The sequence below is a fragment of the Acanthochromis polyacanthus genome, chromosome 12, assembly GCF_021347895.1.
Source record: "Acanthochromis polyacanthus isolate Apoly-LR-REF ecotype Palm Island chromosome 12, KAUST_Apoly_ChrSc, whole genome shotgun sequence".
NCBI classification, from domain to species: domain Eukaryota; kingdom Metazoa; phylum Chordata; class Actinopteri; family Pomacentridae; genus Acanthochromis; species Acanthochromis polyacanthus.
The window spans coordinates 12,977,290-13,001,607 of NC_067124.1; the positions used below are offsets into that span (position 1 = coordinate 12,977,290).

The 24,318-nt window shown below is 38.4% G+C and overlaps 2 protein-coding genes across 3 annotated transcripts; one reads left to right on the forward strand and one right to left on the reverse strand.

The window, feature by feature from the left end:
* The first annotated feature begins 29 nt into the window (after positions 1-29).
* hpn (hepsin) lies at positions 30-13,732 on the forward strand. Its single transcript, XM_022189704.2, has 13 exons — positions 30-433; positions 1,559-1,702; positions 7,667-7,774; positions 7,919-7,960; positions 8,891-9,020; positions 9,093-9,212; positions 9,376-9,416; positions 9,780-9,945; positions 10,336-10,526; positions 11,561-11,656; positions 11,839-11,981; positions 12,170-12,334; positions 12,486-13,732. Exons 2-13 carry the CDS (start codon positions 1,666-1,668, stop codon positions 12,528-12,530), a joined length of 1,284 nt encoding a protein of 427 aa, XP_022045396.1. The 5' UTR covers positions 30-433; positions 1,559-1,665; the 3' UTR covers positions 12,531-13,732.
* Positions 13,733-13,879: 147 nt separating this feature from the next.
* LOC110948231 (B-cell receptor CD22-like) lies at positions 13,880-21,594 on the reverse strand. Of its 2 annotated transcripts, none has more exons than XM_051957079.1 (11): positions 21,540-21,594; positions 21,404-21,457; positions 20,959-21,294; positions 20,654-20,878; positions 18,580-18,858; positions 17,584-17,868; positions 16,070-16,148; positions 15,481-15,511; positions 15,135-15,278; positions 14,940-15,043; positions 13,880-14,468 (listed from the first exon to the last, which is right to left on the reverse strand). In XM_051957079.1, exons 2-11 carry the CDS (start codon positions 21,441-21,443, stop codon positions 14,408-14,410), a joined length of 1,584 nt encoding a protein of 527 aa, XP_051813039.1. In that variant the 5' UTR covers positions 21,444-21,457; positions 21,540-21,594; the 3' UTR covers positions 13,880-14,407. The 2 variants fall into 2 exon arrangements, with proteins under 2 accessions (XP_051813039.1, XP_022045361.2); XM_022189669.2 differs by having other exon boundaries at positions 15,135-15,281; positions 21,540-21,593.
* Between the last annotated feature and the right edge of the window lie 2,724 nt (positions 21,595-24,318).

Here is a 24,318-nt window from a genome sequence, read left to right on the forward strand (position 1 = left end):
GCCCACCTTGTCCACTCACGCGCTGACGTCACTCGCGCTCCTCTCGCGTGCGCAGCGGACGGTTCACTGGACACAAAGACACAAAGCGACAAACTGCGGAGAAACTTTCACCAACTCTGTCTCAATTCGTCCAAATGTTTCTCTCTTTCCTGTTAAAAGCGGGCGCTGGTGGTTTTGGTTGATAAAAGCGGCGAAAACTGTCGCAGAAAACTTTTTCCCCCTTTTTTCCCGTTGAGGGTCAGTAACCTGTGAAGAGCAGAAAAAAGGGGATTTACTGAAAACTGGGATTTATCTGTGCTGCCGGTTTAACAGTCTTCGAGATACAAGCTGTTTTCGTCTTGTTTTTGTTGTTGTTGTTTACAAATAGGGTATATATGTAGAATATTTGTCTAAAGGGGAAACCCAAGACTCCACCTGCAGCAAAGGAATACAGGTGAGTCACTTTCTGGAAGGCGACTTGAAGAGTAAGTTTAGGTCTTTTATGAAAAGACATTTAAGCTAGTAGGCTTAATTTTGAATTACATTGATTAAGGTAGTTGTGAAATGTTTCTGAAGAAAAACTGAGTCATTTTAATTATTTCAACATTATACTGAATTGTAGTGTACTCTTTTAAAATGCCCTTTGGTCTGTTGAAACAATTTAACCATCTCTGTCCCAAGAAAAAATAGCATAAAGCAGCATACAGCACTGAAGTCATGAAAATAAGATCAATATTTGAATTCATAAGCTTTTTGACTATTACATCATTTTAATTTAAAGTGATTTATTTTACAGTGAGCCTAACACAACTAACTGTAATCTTTCAGTTGCCTCATTTGACTTCATGCCTTTTCTGTAACTGGTATATTTAACCCACCATCCAGTTATCTGTAGTCACAGGAGAAGCTTGATCACTTGTAATTATGATACACATACACACAGTAATGACTTGTTAGTAGACCTGGAGGAGTAGGCCGAAGTGTACACGTGTTAGTCTGTAAGAATAAAATAAACCCAAAGTGAATATAGTTGCTTTTAAAGAAACATCAGGCAGACTTTAGGCAACATTCGAAAATATAAGTATGTCATCTGTGCTTCATAATGAAGATCACAATGATTAATCGATTAGTTGCAACTATTAAACTATAATATACAACAATTCTGGTTAATGGTGTGAGTCATTTTTTACGATTAAAAAGGTGTCAGATTTCAGCATCTTTGGTAATTTTCTCTTCTTTTTGCTCTTCTATAACAATTAACTGACTATCTTTGGGTTGTGGACAAAACAACAAGGCATGCAAATGTGTCATTTTGACCTTTAGGAAACAGTGACTGACATTTTCCTCCATTTTTAACATTTTAGTGACCACACAATTAATCGATTAATTGAGAAAATACTCATCAGATAAATCGACTATGAAAATATTTATAAGTTGTTGCCGTAGCAGTTATCCAGTTTTGTTTTTGTCTGTATATGAATATAACTGTTAAAATTTGATTGAAAGCATGCGATGCAATATTACCTAGAATGTGGTATTTTTCACACAAGACTTTTGTTGTGATGTTATCATGCAATAGGAACTGCCACGGGCTTGGACCAACTGCCCAGAGGAGTCAAGGAGAGATTAACAGAAGTGAGAAAGGATCCTCATCCTATCCTGCTGTTACCCTGTGCTTGTGTACAGATGTATACTGAGAAAGTAGTGACAGACAAGAAGATGGGTAAGTGCTCATAATACATATGCATCTGCGAGCACAAACACACACATGTACTGATTAAAATGTGCTGTTCATGCTGCAGCTCATGCTGACTGTTTTCTGTGTTTGGGAACAGACATCAGACCACAAGACAGTTAACCATTAACTGGTTTGCTCAAAGCTGCCTGGCTCTGATGTGCACTGGATTTATTTTTGAGCTTTGTCTTCCAGCTTGGAAAACATATACCTGGACTGGTGTTAATAAATTTCTCATTCAGTGACATTAAGCCCTAATCAGATTAGACAGTCGATGATAACTGGAGTCAGAAATAACCACGGTCCGTTACAATTAGGTGCATATTGCAATGACAATACATTATATTTACAGCAATTACAACATGTTCTTTTATCAGTCATAAATAATTCAGTGTAACCTCGACTCTGTTAGCACAAAGCTTACCTGCACTACTCAAACACACTCCCATTAGCAGTGAAACCTGTTATTAAAAGGAAGCCAGAAAATCCATATCTGTCCTCCTGTTACTTGACATGAACTGATATGCAGTGCAGCATTTATGTGTTGGCTAAATGTTTTGCAGATTCATGGCTCCTGATGAGTTTACTGCACGTTCTATGAGGCTGTTTTGGAAGGAAAGATAAGATTACTGTCTTTATTTTGCTGTTGCTAGAAAGCACTTATACAAGCTGATAAACTGTTGTGGTGATATGTATAACAAAATGTTCACTCACAACTCACTGTTTTTTAGATTTATGGTAAAATATTTGACCCTAGAACACATTTTCAGATATTTTTGGACACAGCAACTTGGACATTCATCCTTTAGTTGTTTTTACCCCATAAATCTGATAACAGTAACAAAAGTAGCATTGCTTACCGTACACCAGGGGCAAGTTAGGTGGAAGCTGGAAGAAGCCAGTAGTCTGTCTCCAGCTCAAAGTCATTCCCATATCTTGTGATGTTCTCAGTAGCATACCTTCTTCTGTGTGGATTTTCTGTAAGTTATTTTCTGTATCTGAACACGGCTAATAAGACGTTTGCTTTTGTTAGCTCCTGCTGCATGACTGAAAGGAGTCCACCCATATGCAGTGAATCAGGCTGCGTGTGTAATTACAGGAAAAACACAGTTTAGCTTAGGAGTGGCACAAATGGTGTGGTTTTATTTTGTTTATGTCTGAGCTAAGATGAGGTGGGACATCGTCTATTTTCAGAAACAATCTGTGTTTAGTGGAGACGTGCCTATAGACCATGCATGTGTGAACAAGTAGAGAAACTCAAATGTGCACATTCACACACATGCACAAGACACCTGATTAGACAGGCTAGCAGTTACTACACACGATGATTGTGTTTATTTTTACTGTTCCGCCATGACAACCGCTACATGTATGAGTCACAGCTTCTGCTGTGTCTTCTGCTGTGTGTGTGAGAGAGAGTTCTTTCTGCTTCTGTGCTGTTATCTTTGCTTGATCCCACTTCTAGCACGCCTACACTGTATGTAGGTTCACTTTGGGCTACGAACCCTTTCAACTCTTTTCCTATTTAAATTGGAGTGGATATATGTTGAACCAAGCTCAGCCATGTTTTTGATGGAAGACATAAATAACAATCTGACTTTCCTGATTTGAAAGGACTTTTGGAATCTGTTTCCCAAGGTCCAAATGTCAGTGCTGCAAAGAGGACAAAGGATAATAAAGTAGATGCTGACTCTGCAGTAAGTCAGGAGATCTAATAATCATCAGCCTAGCCTATAAAAATGTTAGTTAATGGACATTATTTTCAGTCAGACTCAGAATTCCAAAGTAATGAATGAACTTTTGTGCCTAATTTAAGGCTGAAAAACAACAAATACTGCGTGCTACGGGTGAAATCACTGCATCTGCTGTGCTCACATGTCAGCAGATCCTTCCTCACCACATCACAGCAAACTGTCTGCTAATGAAGACTGCGTGTTGTGGTTGGAAACTTTGGAAAAGAGTAGTAAATAGAGCTTGAGCTGGAATTGTTTTGTCGAATGAACCTAAATAACTAACCCTCACAATAAGAAGTGGGTTCTCCATTGGCAAAAACATTTCTATCGTGTAGCAATGAATTCTTTAAGATCTTCTCTGTTTAAGCCTGTGTGCAGTTCCTTATTTGATGTGGTGCACAGCTGCTTCTTTTCAAACAGCAGTGAGGTGCTGCAGTGGTAGGAAGGCAGAATGACTGCAGAGTTAAGGCTATCCCAGAATCCCACAGAATGAGTATTGTGTGACTCACGGCTGAGGACAGAAATAAGCTGTAGTAAAATACATGAACGGCACATCTGTGTGGATCGGTTACACTCAGAGTGATGATTCATTCTTACCTCCAGTACCAGCCGCTGTTTATAACACTGGCAAGAAACCATGACAGCAAACAATTCAGTCACAGAGTGTGGCAGCCATTCATTTTAAATGCATCATGAAATGACAAAACAGAGGGGCACTGAAATTGCAGCTTTTTGTTCAGCAATTAAGCTAATTATTGTTGTTGCTAAAAGTAAAATTCTGTGATGTTGTCAACTGTTACAAAGTGTGAACTGCCACAGAAACATGTTGAAAATGATGTGATTGTCATATATTATAGAATTGCCCTCCTGATCTTTTAGAGGTAATATGATTTAAATCCACATTTATTACACAACACTCACTGTGTTGTCACGTTTTGTTTTTTACATGATGAAAATATTTGTTTCATCAGCTTTCTACCAACTTTTAGTGTCGTAGCATACTCATTAGCACACACGCACGCACGCACGCACGCACGCACGCACGCACGCACGCACGCACGCACGCACGCACGCACGCACGCACGCACGCACGCACACACAGGAGAAGGTTATCTTGGGTAGAACTAGATACAACAGAGCACTTGTTCTGACCTGCTGTGTGATGGGGAAGGGATCAGGAAAGAAAGAAGAAAGGATTTGGGGAACAAGTGGGTAAAGCAGCGCTGGTCTATCTGCTGGAGCTGAGGAGTGGACAAATGGTTGTGGTATTTCCAGCAAAACACAATCCGAATGAACAAACACGACCCAGGAATGTCCTGCTGATAATATGTGTAACGAATGTCTGATAGTGACTATGTTCACTCTGTTTTGTTTCACCTGTTTTTTGTTTATATTTTCTCCTTCTGTTTTTGACATTGGGGTCACAGTTATGCTATTATTATGACAAGTACAGAGAGGGAGTAGGAGCAGACATGAAGCACAAAGAGGAGAGTGGAGGAATGAAAAAGATGGGTGCAAGAGGCAAGAGAGGATCGTTAAATTTCAGGGAGCATGCAGGTGGAGGTGACCAGGGAGGTGTGGAGGGAGGGAGCAGATGTGATGAGATAGTTTAGAAGAAGGTTAAGGTCACTGGATTAGAAGGTCTGCACAACTATCAAGTTTCTGTGGGACAAATGCTGTCATTGGCTTTGCACAACAGGGGTTCCTTGTCATCACTTGAGTTGTTTACTTCCACAGATTAATACATAACATTTAGAAATCTACATACAAACAATGAAAACAGAATCCAAGTGGGTCATAAAGAGTAGAAATGCTGTCACACCAACTGACGTTGGTACTATCCTGCATCACATATCGATGTGAGAGTATAGGGGAAATGTTGCACAGAGACAGAGGCAGGAAGGAAACCGGTCTTGTAGAATGTTTTCTTGGATTGGCCAGTCATATACTTACAGTATCTCCACTTGTTTCCTGGCACACAGATGGACAGTATTAGTATTACAGTCCTGATGGTCTCATGTACTGTGATGAACAGAAAATCCACATTAAGTCAGCACACTTTATGCAGAGGACTGAGGATTACATCGCAATACAAACATGCAGGTTTTTTTTAACCTGTCGGCATGGCCATATGATGATTTTTTTGTTTGTTTTTTGTGTTAGAAGACTTATCAGCAGCAGAATAAACAGTCAAGGCCATAGCTGAAGACTTCCACCTTAAAACTGCAGTGTAGCGAGAACACATATGGAACAAACCTATGAAACCAGTCCATGTCATCCATCCATGTCATTATTCTTTTGTAGAATTGGTTTCCTGTAGAAACATGCACAGCTGAATTATTCCAATCTTGCAACTTGCCATTGACAAGCAAATGTAAAGTAGTTTTGCAATGTTTGGACAGAGTAATAGGAGAGTTGTGAAGTAGCTGCAAGAAGTAGCAACAGTATACAGTTAACCCATTTTAGCCATGAAGGGATGATTTCCACGGAAAAACAAGCTTCTTTTGGACAAGTTAAATCAATTGCCAGTAGGGGACTTTTAGCGTTTTCTTCTTTCAGCTGATTTTAATAGCAATAAAAAGTCCAAGAGTGTCTACATACTGTAGACATTTTGACAAGTCTTTGCTGAAAACACACAGGGAGCATCATGGATGGCTGTGGAGGGTTAAGTGACTTTAGGGTTATTGACTTTCTTGATGCCATTTCCCATCCACCTGTGAATACTTGCTCACACAAGTAGCTACTTGACTTACAAAGACCTTCTTCACGGCAGACTTGTCAGCAAGAAATTTTGCAAACAACAGTTCAGTTAAGCCACAACAATGAACAGGACTGCACAGAACAAGGATTGTTCATAACGCTCACCTAAATGACCTGTGGTCATTTTTCATGTGAGCTACATTTGCGTTTTCCTGCTATGTCAAACCAAAACAACGCTCTGAGAACTTTTGCAAACACAAATTATATAATTTACAGGGTAGCTCCATCTGATTCAACCTGAACGGCAATTTAGTCAGATAAAAACTGAAAACCCCTACGTAAGCGTGCAAGGTCTTTAAAGGGATATATTATTCAATGTAATCAGACAGACTTGCCAAGCACATAAACCTTTTGGTTAATGGAACTCACAATTCTCCGCTTTTGAATCTGATTCAATGTGTCAAAGTTAAGAAGTGTAACCCTAAACCTCCTGCTATTGTGTGCACTGTTGCTCTAACTTTTATGTCAATGATGATACTGGCAAGGTGTTAGTACTAAAGGTTGATAACAGGAAGTGAAAGGAGCTGATCCATGTATAATGATGAGGGATGCGCATGACAGACTGATAGTTCACATAAAAAGAGGAGTTTTGTACATTCAGAAATATGTGCAGTTTTGTAGCGCTCCTGTCCTCTCGATAATTAAAAGATAATATAGAAAAGCACAAGGAAAATGAGAAAGGAGTCTAAAATATCATGGACTTGTCAAAGCAGACAAAGGACAGGAGAAACTAACAGAAATGTGTCAGCTATGACAGTGCCAGTCTGCACAATAGAAGGATCTTTGAATTCATGCACCTGAACTGATTTTTTATTGTTAAGTACACCTGTGCTTTTCATTCTGTTTCTTAACTGCAATGAAAAATGTGCACTAACTGTGAGGTTCTACGTGACCAACTCATAGTAGAGAGTAGCAGGGACAGAAAGGGACACGCTGACGATAACATTTGCATGCAGGCAGCACAACAGACATGACACTATATCCTAGTTTAAGAGTTTGTACTTGCTTTGTGGAGAGACACTAGACTTTAGACTATTGATCTAATCGCTGTCATTTGTACTTTTCAGCTTGTGCCAGGGGATGTGCTGCATCACATCAGGGCAAAGAGCTGAAACCAGTCATTTCACAGATGTTTGAAGTAGGGCAGCCTAAGAGTTCAAAAAAGAGACCACAAACTAAACACTAGCAGTCTGAACTTATAACATATTATTTAACCAAATATCTGCATGCATCTTAACATGTCAGCAACCACACAGTTAACTTTAGTTTAATATTTACTCTTTTGATTTCATCACCGCAGTCTTCTCCTCGGCCAAGTGTGTTTGTTTGTATGTTATATAACGTTAAAGTGCTGCTGTATACTGCATGTGTGTTAACATATGTGTTTGTGGGTGTGTCTATGTATACGTTCTGTCAGATGAGATTATGTAGACTTATGCATGTATGAATGTGTCTACAGGCAGCAGGGAGATCTCGCTGACCTGTGTGTTGACCCCCTGCCGGGTGGTCGGGGTCTGTATAACACTGATGACCTTGGGAGCCATTGGAGCAGCTGTCTGGGCCGTAGGTCAGACTACACACACACACACACACACACACACACACACACACACACACACACACACACACACACATTTTAGTCACACATTTGATGATGATGTTCTGTTGATTGTGATATTTCAAGATGTGTGTATTCTGTATTTCTCTGTAGTTACATATTGCACAATGGAAGAAGACACAGGCCTGTATGATGGTAAGCGACTGATGGTTTAAAATTCATGTATATATATATATATATATATATATTCATGTGTCAGTAATCTAATACTAGATTTTTAATACTGATAATGAGGGATTGACCAGTATGTTATTAGTTTTGTTCTATTTTTTCATTGGTTTGTTTAGAGCCGATGCTGATTAATGGTAATCAAGAAAGAGCTATAACTGATATTTTGTGCCGACATACATTAACTGTAATGTTTTATCCAAATATGTTAGCAGAGAGCCTGTCATTAATAACTAGACTTCTTCATTAATATGGATGTCTTTAACTGAATATGTGAAATAGAAATAGGAGTGATTAAATTAGGACACTCTCTTCTGTTTATGTGGGATTGACTGAGATCGATCAGTCTGTCTCCTGCAGTTCTGTCTGCTGTTCTTCTCTGTTTTTTCACTTTCATTGTCCACTAAGCTCAATAGAAGCATCTTAAAGCTTTACTAATTATTGTTTTCCAGGCTGTTTCAGGTTAATCTGTGGCTTGCTGTTAATGTAGCCTTAGCTGCTGTGAGCGTAGCTAATTTCCCAGTGTATGGCAACAACTTGAGTTTTTAGTTTAGTTTTTGTGTTCTCTGCTTGAGAGACATTTCTGAGGCCGCAAAGTGATGACAGACAGAGAGAGGAGGCTAATCTGAAGTAGCTTATTTAGTTTATTGATAATTGTTCTATAAAAACTACCTATATCAATAATCTGAAAAATGCCAAATATTGGCCACGACAATCTGCCCACCTGATAATCGATCTGTACCTAATTGTCATAATGAACGTCACATATAACTAGAAGGCTGAAGTGGTAAGGATAATTATGTGAAGTAAATGCTAGATAAAATAAATTTGCATTGCAGTGTGTGTTGTTGTACCGGCATTGTTTTAAAGCACCCTGACCTGTATCATTCTCTGCAGTTCAGGTAAATTCAGCCGACCAGCGTCTTCGAATCTTCGACTCTGCTCAGAAAAGGTGGCGTCAGGTGTGTTCTTCCTCAGCCAATGAACTTTTAGCCAGCATCAGCTGTGAAGAAGTGGGATTCATCAGGTGAGATAATTATCTTAGTGTTTTCATGTGGGATAATATATTGGAGGACTAATGTGTGTGTGTGTGTTTCAGTGTGGTGAATTATTCGGTCACAGCAGTGCCAGAAGCAAGTGGTGACGGCGGCGAGTTCTTCTGCGTCAGACAGGATGAACTCAGTTACGGAAAGAAAATCAAAGACTCATTGTTCCCATGGTAACAAACCAAGCAGTCTGACCTACTACCACACTGTCCTCTCTGTTGCTCTGTGCCTTTTCTGTCACTCGGTTAACACAGAAAAACGCTGAACACTAACTTGGGTTTGGATGTTTTCTTTTCTCCGTCAGCCTGTTACTAACTCTGTCTGTCTTTGTTGCAGCGACTGTGAGAGCAGGGAAGTTCTCACACTGTTGTGCCAAGGTAAGATCTAAGATCTGCACTCATTCTGCCTGACACACTGGCACACTTTATACACAGATACCTGACACCCACCTCTCATCTGTGTCTGCACATTGCCTTGTCATCCTCCCATGTACCTTGTTATTTGCGTGTCTTATTCTTTGTCTCTGATGCTGCTCTTCGTGTGTTCTTTATGGCTTACTATTTTCTTTTTGGTGATATATTATTCATCTCTTAGTATTGTCATATTGTCATATCGTGCATGTTTTGTGATTATTCTCTTGTCTGTGTATGTTCAAATCTTTCACCTACAGTTTACCCAGGCTGTAAACTTGTTTCTCTCTCCTTTCCTGCCAATCTCTTTCTCCTGTCTCGACTTGGAAGACTGTGGCAGACGTAGTTTTGCAGCAGACCGTATAGTCGGTGGTGTGGATGCAAGGCAGGGCAGCTGGCCTTGGCAGGTCAGCTTGCAGTACGATGGCGTTCATCAGTGTGGAGGATCTATCATCTCTAACCGCTGGATTGTTTCTGCTGCTCACTGCTTCCCAGAGTAAGTGACACAGCTTAATATTGCACAGAAAGAACTGCTGTGTTTATGGATTTCAATAACAGGGAAAATCTGGTTTGATGTGCATTCCTCAGCATGACTAAAATGCATGCATGTGTTTTAAATGTAGGTCTTTATTCTGTATGAATGCACTGTAGTTTCAGCATGTTTTAAAACAGTTTTGTTTTTAACTTGCTTTGGAGACACAGAATTCATCATGTTAACATTATCAGATTGTTCTGCTGTAAATATGTCTGCTCCATCTGTTTTTAAGATGATGAATATATAATAATTTCTATGATTCTTTATGTGTGTGGAGAGCTGAAGAAGTAAAGAATGGAAACACGGTGTGTAAGACATTACATTCTCAGTTTTTTCCACTTCCTATGCCAGGCGGTATCGCTTTGTTAATCGCTGGCGTGTGCTGCTGGGCTCCATCTACAATAAACCCGTCAACGCCAACGTGGCAGAAGTGAAGACCATCGTTTACCACAGCAGCTACCTGCCCTTCGTAGACGCTAACATTGATGACAACAGCAGAGACATAGCTGTTCTGGCCCTCACCCAGCCTCTGTCTTTCAATGGTAGGACACACAGTGGCACAAGGACATGCATGCACATTTGTGAAACAGGAAACACTGTATGTCTGCACATTTGAATTCACGATGATGGAAAGACAGGTGGAATAGCAAAGAAAAGGGGAAACAGAGACGCAGTCATCATGATAATCTCCCTGGTTTAGGTGTCCAGTCTCGTAATTTTCAGCAGAACAAAACCTCTTTCATCTGACATATTTATGTCAGGATTGAACAGAACGTAACCAGCGGCAGTCTCTGATGTTTTCTGCCTGTCCTGGAATCCCTGGAGAATTACAAATGTGATTTACACTCACATTAAAGGCTTTATTTTTCTGAAACCATAGATTTTGCAAGCTTACTGCAAACAAGACTAAAGCACCGAATACGTTACATGCAGTAATAGTAGCAGTATGGCTTTGTTTATGAAATTAAAATGAAATATGATGTACACTAACCTGTGTAATATGGGGATGCTGTATATAATATATAATATATAATTTTTACAGATATTTGGCAGATGCAGTGTACAGGTTATTGTCATGGCTCTGTGCTATAATGCAGAGGATAGCAAATCATTCTTTCAGTAGGTCAAGTCTGACATCTAGTGTTGGCTTTTATAACTACAAAAACAGCATAAAGTTTGCTGGAGAAAAATAAAAAGTCAAATGTCAGGTTGAACTGCTGGTTAAGGGTGGTGCTCTTAAAGACAGTTTGGTTTATAAGGACCATATGTTTGTTTGTTTTTTAACTTCCATTCTTTGTTTTTAGAGTTAGAAATGCACCTTTAATGAGGGTAATGTAGGCAAAATAAGAAAAGAGGCAGATATAAAAACAGGAACAAAAGCTGAGAAAGTCACAACAGGCATGGCTCAAAAGAAAATCTGGAATAATCTGTATTTCTGTAGAAATACAGAAAGAGCTAATGAGAGCATAAGAAACAGATAAACTGAACGAAGGCAGAGGCTGAACTTTCTGCAGGGACGATCTGGAGTTAGTGAGTTGATCTAATATGATTTTTATATATGTATGTTTGTGTGTAGAATACATCCAGCCTATTTGTCTGCCAGCATATGGTCAAAGACTGATTGATGGACAGATGGGAACAGTAACAGGTTGGGGAAACGTAGGATACTATGGTGAGTCTACATTTCATTGCAGCTCTACTGTACCTTGCAAAGTATTTTTGCTAATGACGATAGCATCTCTTGACTTTCTCTGATTAAAATTGTTGATATTATACAACCCAACTTCTTGCTTTCTAGTATTTTCTATATTCAAGCCTTTCAACATCTACCACATTGTTTTTGGTCACTCTCAGGTCATGCAGCAGATGTTCTCCAGGAAGCAAACATCCCGATCATCAGTGACGCCGTCTGTAACACTCCCGATTACTATGACAACCAGATCACCACCAGTATGTTCTGTGCTGGTTATGACAAAGGAGGCACTGATGCCTGTCAGGTCAGAGTGTATCCAAGTTTATGCATTTTGGTGCATAAATACTGGTGTGTTTATGCATTGCGTGTGTCTCTTAGTGTATGTTTATAATTTGATGTCTGTGTGTCCACTGTGCATCCCTGTGTTCTTGATAATCTGTTCAATGGTTGGACAAGATAAGCGTTAACTGCTACAATCATCTGTGATCTCAGGGAGACAGCGGTGGTCCTTTTGTGGCAGAGGACTGTCTGTCTAAGACCAGTCGGTATCGTCTGCTGGGAGTAGTGAGCTGGGGAACCGGCTGTGCACTGGCCAAGAAACCTGGTGTCTATACCAGAGTGTCCCGATTTCTGCCCTGGATATCGACAGCCATGAGAGTGAGAGTCTTTTATTCGATTATAATTATATTGTGTCTTAAAGTGCTACCATTAATTTCACAGGCAGATCATTAATGATACATGTTTGAATATTGGAGAAGACATTTCCAAATTCTAGAAATTCTAAATTTCTGCTCTCATCTTTCTCCAGAACTATCACAACTCACCAGGTGTTCACAAATTGGCTCGAACATGAGATTCCTGCACCCACATTTCTACTTTTTTCTACCCTTGGATGACACAATATGGACAGGTCCTGTAAGCGATACTGTGATTCTATAGCGTGCTACCACGAGGGATAAAAGGCTGTGATGTACTCTTCAAATTTCTTTTCAAACTGAAACATTTCACAGAGGATTGACCTCCTGATCTCCTGAGCCTAAAACATGTCCTGAGTCTTTGCAGTAACAGACAGCAGAGCCCTTGAAGCGATGTGAAGTTAGCGAACTTGACCAGCTTTATTCTTATGAAGTTACGAAGAAAAAGGGAACTATTACAGCCACCACACCAGATTTCACCTTTATATATAATAGGATTATTTTTCTTTTTCATCTTTTTCTTCTTTTGTAGTTTTTAACTGAATGCACTTGCAATGTCAGCAAAAGTTAAGTTATAAATAACCACTGAGCTGAACCACTACGCAGCAGTAAACTGCAGTAAAACATATATAATGGTCCTTTTAAAGCAATCCAGCTGTAATTAAGTTTTTTCTTCCTATTATAAGATACTCCTCTATGTGGAGATTTTATCTATGCATTTGTTCCACATGAGTCACTTTCCTCTGCAGCCAGTAAGCCACAATGAGTGCAGAACCACTGATTTGTCACTTGAAGTATTTTGGCAGAGGCAGGGGTCACCCATTGAGACAATTAAAGATCTGAAGTCTTTTTAATGTATGAGTCATAAAAATTAATGAGTGAAAAAGAAAATCCTGAAGATTTGTTTTGTAAGATTATAGCATGTAGTAAGGATGTCATTTTACAATTACAGGTGATACATGCTGTGTCTTTTTTATGCAGTAGCCTGACATTTGTTTGTCTTTATTAAATTCCCACATGACCCGGTGAAGATGATGCTCCTATCCAATCAGTGTTTTGTTGTTGTCTTGTAAATATTAGTTGGTACCTTGTTTATGTAGATGTTTATTTGAGACATGTTACTGATGTCTAAAAGATCCAAGAGTGCAATAACAACGACAATCATGTTCTCATAAAATACTTACTGTACTTTGCTGATTTCAACCCACAGTCGTAAACCAAAGCTTAGGACTGTTACCGAGTTGTGTGACTTTGATTGCAGTGGTATCTGAATGGAATGAGGCCGTTGTATTTCTTTATGTTTTCTTGTAAAAAAACAAAAACAAACAATAAATCAATAAATTTGCACAGTAAAAGGGAAGGGGTTTCTTTGTTGTGTAAAATTGTCATGAATTTATCTTACTAGGGGCTGAAAATGGGCGAGAGGTCTCGACAAAAATCTGATGTAGGCATTACGAAATGAACAAGTGTTTAGTCAAATGAGATTTTTTGTAAAAAAAAAAAAAAAGACAATTCATACAAATTTATTCAAATGGTCCCCAACAGGAGTTCCTTTTGAAACAACATTTAAATACATTTCACATTCATAAGAAATAAAATGTGTCTAAGAGAAATAAACACTTTTATTTGTTTATGAATTCTGTAATACATTGAAACAGGTTAATTGAAAACAACTTGCTCACAGTGATGCAAAACAATATCACATGGTTTTGTATGAGCTGTGACTTTTACAACAATTATACTGAAAAAGAAATAAAGACAGAAGTCCTTTAAGAATATCATAAATACTCAAGGTAAAAATGAAACACTTGCAGTTAATGTTACACTAAACTGGTTCTGCAACATAAGCCCTTGCAAAAAACACAGATTCTAAATAAATAAATAAAAAACACAAAGCATAATATAATGATATTTGGAAACCTTTAACACTTGTGAAAGCATGTGTGTTTCAAGACTATTGCACAAAGATCTCAGTTTAACCTCCCTGAGACACTGAGGTTTGAATTTTTCATGTCAGGTGAGAAGAAGATGAACCTCAGCGGGTCGTAACCACAGCGGCATAAATCACAGAGTCGCTGTTCTCCCCTGAGGTGGACCTGAGGAGGTATTTATGGTATGAATGAGAATTAATCAGACAAACTTTGTTTTATATTCTTAACATGAATTCTAAGTCTTTATCACTGAGCACAATAAACTGTGCAATGGAATTTCAATTTTACTATCAAAAATGAAGTCAAACACACATTACACATCTTGGGGTTTTAAGGCTGAAGTGTATATTTTAAACTTGAACATTAAAAAAAACACTTGGCACTGCTCTTTTTTTTCTTTTTCAAGACTAAACTATTTTTAATTCTTTTGGAGTTTGTACAGTGTTTTCAGAGTGCATGCAAAGAGAATTTCATCACAATGCTATGAATGATTTGAACGACGCACGAAAGAATATAAAACGCTGCACGAGATCTAAATTATTATTGCAACATCCGCTGCCAGCAATAGCATTTTTATTTTCTCTGTGAAGATCAAAGTTGATTTAATAAATTTTTTTTGACTGTGGATAAACCTACCAGGAGTCCTGAGCTGCTCGGCTGCTGTCTGTGACAGGTTTGGTGTTTTTTGGTTTGATGGTCACAGTGGAGTAAAGAACCTCATCTTCATAAGATGTGGAGCCCTGGGAAAAAAGAGAGGAGTTAATCAATCTCGCTCTCTCTCTCTCTCTCTTTTTACAGTTATAAGCAATCATGTTTAAGAACGATATTTACATGAGAGTGTGAGTTCCTTGGTGAAGCAGAACTGATGGCCAGAGGAGCAGAGGTTGTAGACGTCAGGATGTTGGCATAAACAGCATCAGATGGATCTTCAGTGGCTGAAGACTGAGATCTACTGAGCACGGAGTCAAACACAGGCTGCTGCAGGAAACACGACAAATAAGTTTCCTTGCACAAGCCCACTGGGTACTTTTACCTCATGTTTTGGCTCCACTAGTAGCATGAAACATCTCATGAGGTTCAAGTTAGAAAGAAAATCTCACAATAAATCACTGTTGGGACTCAAAAGTCTAAATCCAGACACTTAAAAGTTTTTACAGTAACTGTTGGATTTACTCACTTTTTCCCCTGTGTTGCGCCTCCGTTTCCTCCTGCCAACATGACAAAAAAAAATCAACAAATAAATTTTAAAAAAAAAGATAATGTTCCTCCACTCAGAACAGAGTGTACTTAATTGTTGCTCAATTCGGTGTCATAACGTTTTAGGGAAGTTGTGATGTAACAATGGGAAACACATCAACTTGAGACTGACTGACCAACATGTTTTACCCTATATGTCAGAGGTGAGCTGTGGAAAATCATTAGAATATGAGGAGGAAAGGTTTGAGAAGTTTCCTAATTCATCATAACTCACAATGTTATATATCCGTTCAAATACGGTTAGTGCAGAATCTATGAAAATCTGTTCATCTGTAATGCACTCTTTCAGATTAACATCAAAAATTAGAATTATCATGTTCAGTATATTGAGATACTGCTGTGTATAAAAAGTGAGTATGTGGTTAAAAGTGGCAATGCAATGGAAACTAAGATGACACACATGAGTTTTAGACACATCATTAAATTTTTGCAACACGCTGAGTGCAGAGACAATTCGAACATGCAGATTGAAGTCAGACAACACGACTCTTCATCATTCAGCGACTCACCGGAGCAAAAGCAGCACAATCACAAGTGTGATGCAAAGAGAGACTCCGATTCCAACCAAGACTGGGATGGATGGGCTGCCTGAAGAGAAACACAGTCAAATAAAATCAAACTTGAAGCAAAAAAATGAAGATGGAATCATTACATTTCATATAAAATGACGATGAAGCACTAGCTGATAAAGATGAGTCACTTGAACCTTTCGTTAAAATGAACAGGCCAGGAAAATCTAGCAGTCTGCCTTTGATTTGAAACTACACTCACCTGAATAATGATTCAAGGCCTCTAACAGTCTTGATATTATTAGATCATATTGCACCATTCATGAAATAATTTTGGTTAAATGTACTTGGGCTGGAAGGATCTTCTGACCCTCACGTAGGTCAGATCATACTGGTTCTCTTCATACTTTGCAGACGACACCCTGATTTATCTGCACTTTCAATACATGACTATGGTCCTTTAGACTTCCTGTTTCTGTGCCATGAGAAAGAAAACAAGCAAGTTCAAAAAAAATTCCCTCAACCTACATCACAATAAGACTGAAACTATTCTTTCTGACAATAAAAAGGGCAGTGGGAACTAACACTCACATCAAGACTCTTGGTGTAAACAAGGATGAGGATAGAAATTTCACTTTCCACATTAAAACTGAAATTAAGTCATCATTTCATTTTGGCATCTTAAAATCAGTTAAAATGAGAAACTTTATGTCCAACCTAGAATTAGAAGAGCTTTTATTTCTTGTATGGTGGACTACTGTTACTGGCTACTGACATTTTTATTCAAAGTGCTGTCACTACAGTACTGGCAAACAATAAGAAGAGAGAACACATCAGTCCAGTTCTTAGACTGTTGCACTGACTTCCAGTTTAATACAGAACTAATTCTGGGGCTCTACCTATTCTCTACAAGTCAAGGAATGGTTTGGGTCCAAAATATATGAGAGCTGTGTTTACTGAGCACCAGATCTGGTGGGGCTGGTCAGTGGAGCCCAGAGGTCAAACCAAACATGGTGGAATGGCTTCTTTGCTGGAATCAGAACGTAGACACGCCACAGCCAAAGTCATTTTTAAAACTAAATGTTAAATGGTATGTACTTTTCTAACTTAGTTGTACTCAGAGCACTTCACAGTGTTTCTAATTTACACTCCCACGGCGTCTAAGCTGCCATGTAAGGACCCTGAATGCCATCGAGAACAACTGTAGGTTCAGTGTCTTGCCCAAGGACACTTTGGCATGCAGAGATGGATTGAACCTCCAACCTTGTGATTAGTGGACAGCCCACTCAGCAACCTAAGCCAGAGCTGACCACAAACCAAACTGAAGGTGTTCCTTGTTCCACTGCTTTTGAATAATGCCTTACTTTTGGGTTTTCTATAAATATTAGTCTAAATTATTCTGTACTTTTCACTGTTTTATAATTTATCTTTAAAACTTTCATTTCATTGTGAGTCACCATTTGAAGCAGTTTGAATGCTTTTGTCTATGTAGTAAATAGTAAAATGGCACACACCTTGCTGCTTTTCTGCCATTGAGAGCAGAACTTCAGTGGAGTTGTTTTCCCCCACACTGTTTCTGACCAGGCAGAGGTAGAGCCCGGTGTGAGACGCCTGCATCGAGGGCAGAAACAGCGTCTGTCCTGAGCCCACCTGGGTCATGGAGCTGGAAGAAGCTGCCATCTTGTACCAGGTGTAGCTGTCAACCGGAGGGTTCGCATCACTGCTGCAGGTCAGATTCACACTGCTGCCCTCCAGGGCACGTTCAGGAACCACTGAAACTGAAGTGTTCGTTGGATGATCTGCATAAAGTACATAAGTAGGTGTGTTAATAAAATGAAGTCAAAGGGCAAAATGCTGCTCGTCTCTGCAGGAAAAACTGGAGATTAAATACACTTCATGTCTTTATTTTTATTCTTTACTTTAAGTTATTTATCTTCAAATACTGTATACAGTTACATCATCAAGTGCCTAAAAATGTGATAAAAACAAATGGACGACAGCAAAGGCTATAAATGTGATGATCAGTCTTATCTGCCTAAATTGAAGGAGATAACTCATGAGAAACAAATACTTTAATTATGCACTTGGATTTTCTTCTGAAGTGAACAATTCCTCCCAGAAATGATCTCAGACTTGATATACAGCATTTGAATGAGGATCTGCCTCAAACAGTCTAAATGATCACTTTATGAAGCTAATCAGATCAATGTACCTTATATGTACATTCTCAGCTCAGATAAAGAGGAATCATTGTGAACATGTTATCAGTACTTCTGCTAAGTCTTACACAGTGTTTTGGCAGAACATTTTAACACAACCTGACAGCAGACAGATGGAGAGTGTGAATAATAAATTTGAGGAAGTTATAATATTAGGCAATTTTAAATTTCCTACTTTCAATTATAACTGGACTGTACTTTCCTGCTGTCAGGGGGGATTTTTGACACCACTCAACAACACACTTTCACTTCAAAAAAGATATTTCGAACCAGACTTTCCAGCCTTCTTACAGTGGACATCAAGGAGAACCTCTGTGGAGTTGAACAGGTTGCTGCCCCTCCAGGTGATGTTATTCCAGGCCTGGCAGTGGTACCGTCCACTGTGGCCAAGCTGCACCTCGGAGATGGTGTGTTCCTGCCCAGAGCTGACAAACTGTCCGTCCTTAAACAGGCTGTATCCTGTTTCTGCTACAGGAGGGTTGGCGTCGCTGCTGCAGCTGAAAGTCAGCGTGTCTCCTTTGATGATGTCTGCTGAAGGACTCACTGACAGAGTCACCTTCTTGGGACTGTCTGTTTGAGACAATGGACAAATAGTGAGCTAAAAGCAGAAAAATGTTTGTAGAATTTGTACTTCCTTTAATTCCCAGACGACTACTTAAGCGGACTCATTTTTAAAAAGACAGATTTTGATGTAAACTTCTCAGTTCTCTGTATTAGTGCATCCACCTATAGAAGGCCTGTAGGATGGCCTCTGTTGCAGTCTCTAAATTTGAACAAGTGATGTTTCTCACTGCATATAAATTTGTGTACAGTTCTGGACTTACTAACTTCTCATCATGGTCCTGTACCACAAATTCTCTTGAATAAATCCAACTGCCCAGGTCACTATTTTAGGTTAATCCAATAAGATGATTTTTGATCAAATTGGGGAAAAAAAATAGAATGACTTGTTTAGAATTTTAAAAAGGATTCTAAAATCAGATCTTCAGTGTGTGTCATTTTAAACTTTTTTTTTTTTTTTTTTTGGTAGGACTGGTATCCATGTGATCAAAAAAAAAAAAACAGGATTACTTTACTGGATTCCCAGAAAAAGGGATTCAGTGTGGATTTTAGGAAATGAAATGATGTAAAATCTTATTGAATAATACAGCATAAATAATTACATTAAATAATGTCCTCATAAAGAATCCCCCAAACAGATATCAGTATCAAACAAATAAGATATTTAAGTAAATCTTTTATTTACTATAGTATTGTAATTAAAATGACACTTTTTTTATTGTGCTTCCTAAAAGCAGGGTTTCAAGAGCTGGTCTCTTTACAAGTGATTAAAATAAAGAAAGAAATTAGGTCAGTGTTAAATACTCATATACACATTATTTGTTTGTATTTTTGTTGTGGGTCAGACGAGTGATCTGACTCTAAATGAAATTTAAAAATGTTTTATTATTTACTGTTTTTTTTTTCAGAAAAACTCAGCATGACTTATGCTAGTGGTTGTGTTTTTTTTTAATTTTTTTTAAACAAAGCTTGAGGGCAAATTGAGATATTTAGTTCTATTTAGAACCCTGGTAGTCCAGATTTTGTAATTTTACAAAGTTTGTGTCTAGAGTAACCCTCCTGTCGTCCTGCGGGTCAAATTGACTCGTTTTAAAGTTTTAAAAATGTGGGGAAAAAATATATATTTTCATAGTGAAAACTTCCACATTTTCAAATTTTTTTAGGAAATTTTTGTAAATTTTTGGGTGGAAAAAACTAATTAAATTTTTTTTAAGAACATTCAGAAAAAAATCAACCAAAATCCAGTGAATTTTGCTGTTAAATTTGGGGATTTTTTTATTTTAAAAAATAAAACTTTTGAGGGAAGCTTTTCAGGAATTTTCTTCCTGAAGATTTTGAAAATTTTTATAAATTTGGGGACTTTTTTTCTGACTTTTTGGACTTTTTTCAGACAAGGCAACAACATTTTTTGGTAAGGACAAGATGAAGGTTAAGATGGTCCAATCCAATGTCGCTTTCAAAAACCAGCACAGCAGTAAGACTGACCCTGGATAGTAAAACGTGGGATTTCCAAATCTGGATCATTTAAAACTTTTGAACAAGTGGACCATCGATGTTAACTGTGTCAGTAATGGATTTCACCAAATATGTCAACTGTATCTGTACATGAAAGGCATGCAGATGGACTCTGGACACTCTAAAATTACTTCTGTCTAGAGAGACATTTTGCTGTATGAGTAGCAACAAGTCAGGACTGTATTTCATATCAGAAACTATACTGAATCATGCTGACCCACTGCCACACTGTCATTCTTACTTTAGCGCGTCTTTAAGTTGAATTATTTAGTGTTAATCATCTACTCACATCGAACGTTCAGAGCCACAGAAGCAGATTTGGCCGTCTCTTGTCCTTTGACAGCACAATGATATTTTCCAGCATCCTCACTGGTGGCTTGAAACTCTGAAGCCGATACCGGTTGTCCATCTCTGAACCAGACGAATTCGGTGGTTTGAGGACAACCTGAATGACAGATCAGTCTGACATCTTCTCCTTCCGTCACAGTGTTTGGCCACACCACAGCGGTCAGTCCTGTTAGAGAAGCAGAAACACATTAACCCTCTCTGAAATCATTCCATCTGTAAAGAAATGCTCTGTAATTGTGTCATTACCTCTCACAAACAAATAGGAAAATGTTTTGCTGCTCCATCTGTCGCGTCTTGTCTCAAAGCTAAAGTGATAGTGTCCTTCATCAGTGAACCGTACATTATTGATCCTCAGATCACAGTCACCCTGTTTGTTTCCTACATAGTTAAACTTCAGAGGTGAAAAAAGCTGAGAAAGAGCAACCAGCCTCCAGCTATTAGATACATACTGAGCTTTAGACCAGCTCACTGAGGTGACAGTGTGACCTGAAGGATAGTCATAGTCGCACTTCAAAACCACTGATGTCCCTCTTAAGGCACATTGGTTTTCAAGTGTCACCCCCCAGTCTCCACTCCACACACCTTCAAACAGAAAGAAATAAAATGAACTCTCTTAAATTTTGCTGAAATGTATTCATTGTCTAAGCTGTAGTCACCAAATTTCTAATTTATCAGAGAAAACAATCCTTACCTGGCAGGGTAATCAGAATAATCAGAACCAAGCTCTCCATTGTTTAAAATGAACCTGCAACATCATGACAGGTGAGTATTAAAATGTGGATGAACGGAAGAAGAACTGTCAGTGAATGAACTCTAAAAGTACTCACCTCTTGACAGAAACTCACTTATTGATTTGTTCATTCTTAGGGGTGAAGTTTTGTGCTATGAAAAGCAGAAGTAGAAGGTTTCCTCTCCCTGTTTCCTCCCATCAGAACGTCACACATTCACAGTGCTGATTACGTAAAGTCAGAAGGACTCATATTTTACTGTGCTAACCGTCAATGTGAACAGACACATAAATATGGACAATTTATAGCATCTAACAAGCAAGAGTTGGACAGTGGATTCAGGCATCATTAGCCACATTAGTGAGAAACAACAGACTATACATCACAGTATAGTACTCTATAAGCTCAGTATTCATGCAAAGCAACGTGCAGAAGCTGAGGGTGGAGCTGCACGGCTGAGTTTGCTGATAATTTACTCTCAGTTTTTCCACTCATGCAAAATCTCCCAGAGTTCATGTGTCTAATTTTTCAGATTTGTGACTACTGAGTGTTTTGAATCTTTACGTACCGCAGCAAATATACTGACATTCCCATAAAGCGGTCATTGGTTGCATTCTGTATCATCTGTGTTTTACTACATGTATGAAACCTCCACAGGATTTTGGTGGTTGAGTATAAACGCTGATCAAAATAATGTTCAGAAAAATAATAATCTTTATTCATAGAGCACAAAATCCAAGTTACAAGGAGCTTCACATGGCAGCAAAGTTAAACAGATGAGTCAAAAAATCATTAGATTTAAAGCAGACAGATTAAATTACTATGTGGTGTGTGAAAACAGTGTTGGAAAAGGTAAAAACATTAAAAAAACAGAAATAAAAGACACTTTAAAGGAAACTAAAGATTGAGTAAAATCAGGAAAGACTAAAATAAATTTTTTCCTTGTTCTCATTTCTCAGGTGCAATATTTTGCTTTAGTGTACAACATTGTTAATGTAATCAGTAATATTTCATTTTCATCTATTTTTCTGGTGTAATGTTTAATTATCATGTGTGATCTTACTTATTTCCTTAGTATAAATGCCAGCATTACTTTTCACTCTTCTGTTCAGCCTTGTTAAGTTTACATATCTGTGTTTCAGAGAGGCCATGAAGGACCTTAACAGTATTCAGTAAAATCTTGAAATCAATCCTCAAACATACACAGCAGTCAGTATAAAGAGGTTAAATCAGTAGTAATGAGATGATTTCTCCTGGTTCTGGTTAAAAGCTCTTTATAGTCTGGGGTCACTTAGTAGATTTTTGGTTCAGGCAGGTTAAGAAGCTGTTGCTGTAATCCAGTCACGATGCGATAAAAGAAGTGAGATGGTTTTTGTGTCTTTAAAGTTAAGCTGGATTGTAATTTTTTAAAATATTTCCAAGACAGCAACAGCATGAATGCACAAACTTTAAGTTGTGCTGCTCAGAACATAGATTACTGTCAAACCAGACGCCAGAATTCTTTCTAACGGGCCGCATATGATTGAAGGGAACCAGCTGATGGTAGAATCTGTTTTTATCTACCAAATAACAGGAGCATCTACTGACAACACACTTATTCAACAACATGTTCTCTGTGAAGGAGGCAACAGAGGTGACTGAAGTAAAATAGTTTTTAAAAAAGTATTACAAAAGTGGTTTTCTTTACAGTCAGTATACACTCACCAGGGCCTTAATACTGTTTGTTTTGCATATTTTCAATTTTCAACCAGCGTCTCAGAAGCAGCTGGTTGTCAGATGTTTGTCTTTGTCCACTGGGTGGAGTTACTGGACCGTGCAACAGAAACTGAGATGAAAATACAGCTGCAGCTTGATTTTCACACATTTTTTCCCAAACAGATCTTGTGATTTGATGAGATTTTCTGCCTTTTCTTTTTTAATATATTAAACTACGATGAGCTCCCAATTTTTTCACTATCATTCGATGTTTATGTGCGTAGTTTGCTCTTTGACAGTTCAGTACAGCAGTTTGGTCACGGAAGCTTTTTAAAGTGCACAAACATGACTTGACTCAGAGATCTCCCATTACGTTTCATACAGTGGACTAAAGGGTTAACGTCACAGTCAGGTTTGTAGTGGCTTTTTAAACTTCTAGCTGTACTTAACATGAGTGATTTATAATATATATTGTACTTGTTGTGAATGAGCATGAAGAGACAGTAAAGAGTTTCAAATGGGCCTTGACTGTTTCTTATACTTCCGCTCTCCTCTACAGTATTCACCTCCACAAACAGAAGACTGCAACATCCTCAGGCATAATGACTAAGAATGTTTCTTTATTGTTGTCTTATCATAACTTTAGGCTCGTTGCCCCACCTAATATTGCAACGGAAGTTTTCCATCAAGAAAGGACATGTTGCAATCAGCGCATGTTCGTGACACAGTTATTACAGCAAACGTTTTCCACATCTGATACCCGAGCATGATTTGGAAAAGAAAAGATGTAAATATAAAGAAAATGTGCAGAGTGAAGGTGTGTTTGTGTTTACTTTCAGAAATAAGCAGCAGCTTTGCAGCTCTCACGTCAGTTAGCATCATTTCAAAACTGCCGTTTGCATTTCCTCACATTTTGAAAGATCATGTCTGCGGTGTGAGATGCCACAATTAAAAAATGGGCAAGTGAACATGACATCAGTGTAGCAACGCTTTCTGAGCAGAGCAGCGTCACTGTGGAAATTCTCAAATGTGAAGAAAAAACAGCATGACTCAAAGTCTCGCATTCATAATCACAAGAAATAAAACAGTTAAGAAGTCATTAAACAGATAAACAAGTAGATTAGATAGATCCCTAAGGGAGTTATTTCTTATCTTATTCTGAAGTAGTCAATTATTATTTTAC

Bases quoted from the DNA above. Each gene is read 5' to 3' on its own strand.
- hpn (XM_022189704.2), top strand. From the start codon at position 1,666: ATGTATACTGAGAAAGTAGTGACAGACAAGAAGATGG. The intron at 1,703-7,666 runs GTAAGTGCTCAT...ATGTGTCTACAG, and splicing joins AGTGACAGACAAGAAGATGG to GCAGCAGGGAGATCTCGCTG. The intron at 9,417-9,779 runs GTAAGATCTAAG...TCGACTTGGAAG, and splicing joins TCTCACACTGTTGTGCCAAG to ACTGTGGCAGACGTAGTTTT.
- LOC110948231 (XM_022189669.2), bottom strand. From the start codon at position 21,443: ATGGAGAGCTTGGTTCTGATTATTCTGATTACCCTGCCAG. The intron at 21,295-21,403 runs GTAAGGATTGTT...TTCTGTTTGAAG, and splicing joins TATTCTGATTACCCTGCCAG to GTGTGTGGAGTGGAGACTGG. The intron at 15,044-15,134 runs GTAAATATCGTT...CTTTTTTCCCAG, and splicing joins CAAGGAACTCACACTCTCAT to GGCTCCACATCTTATGAAGA.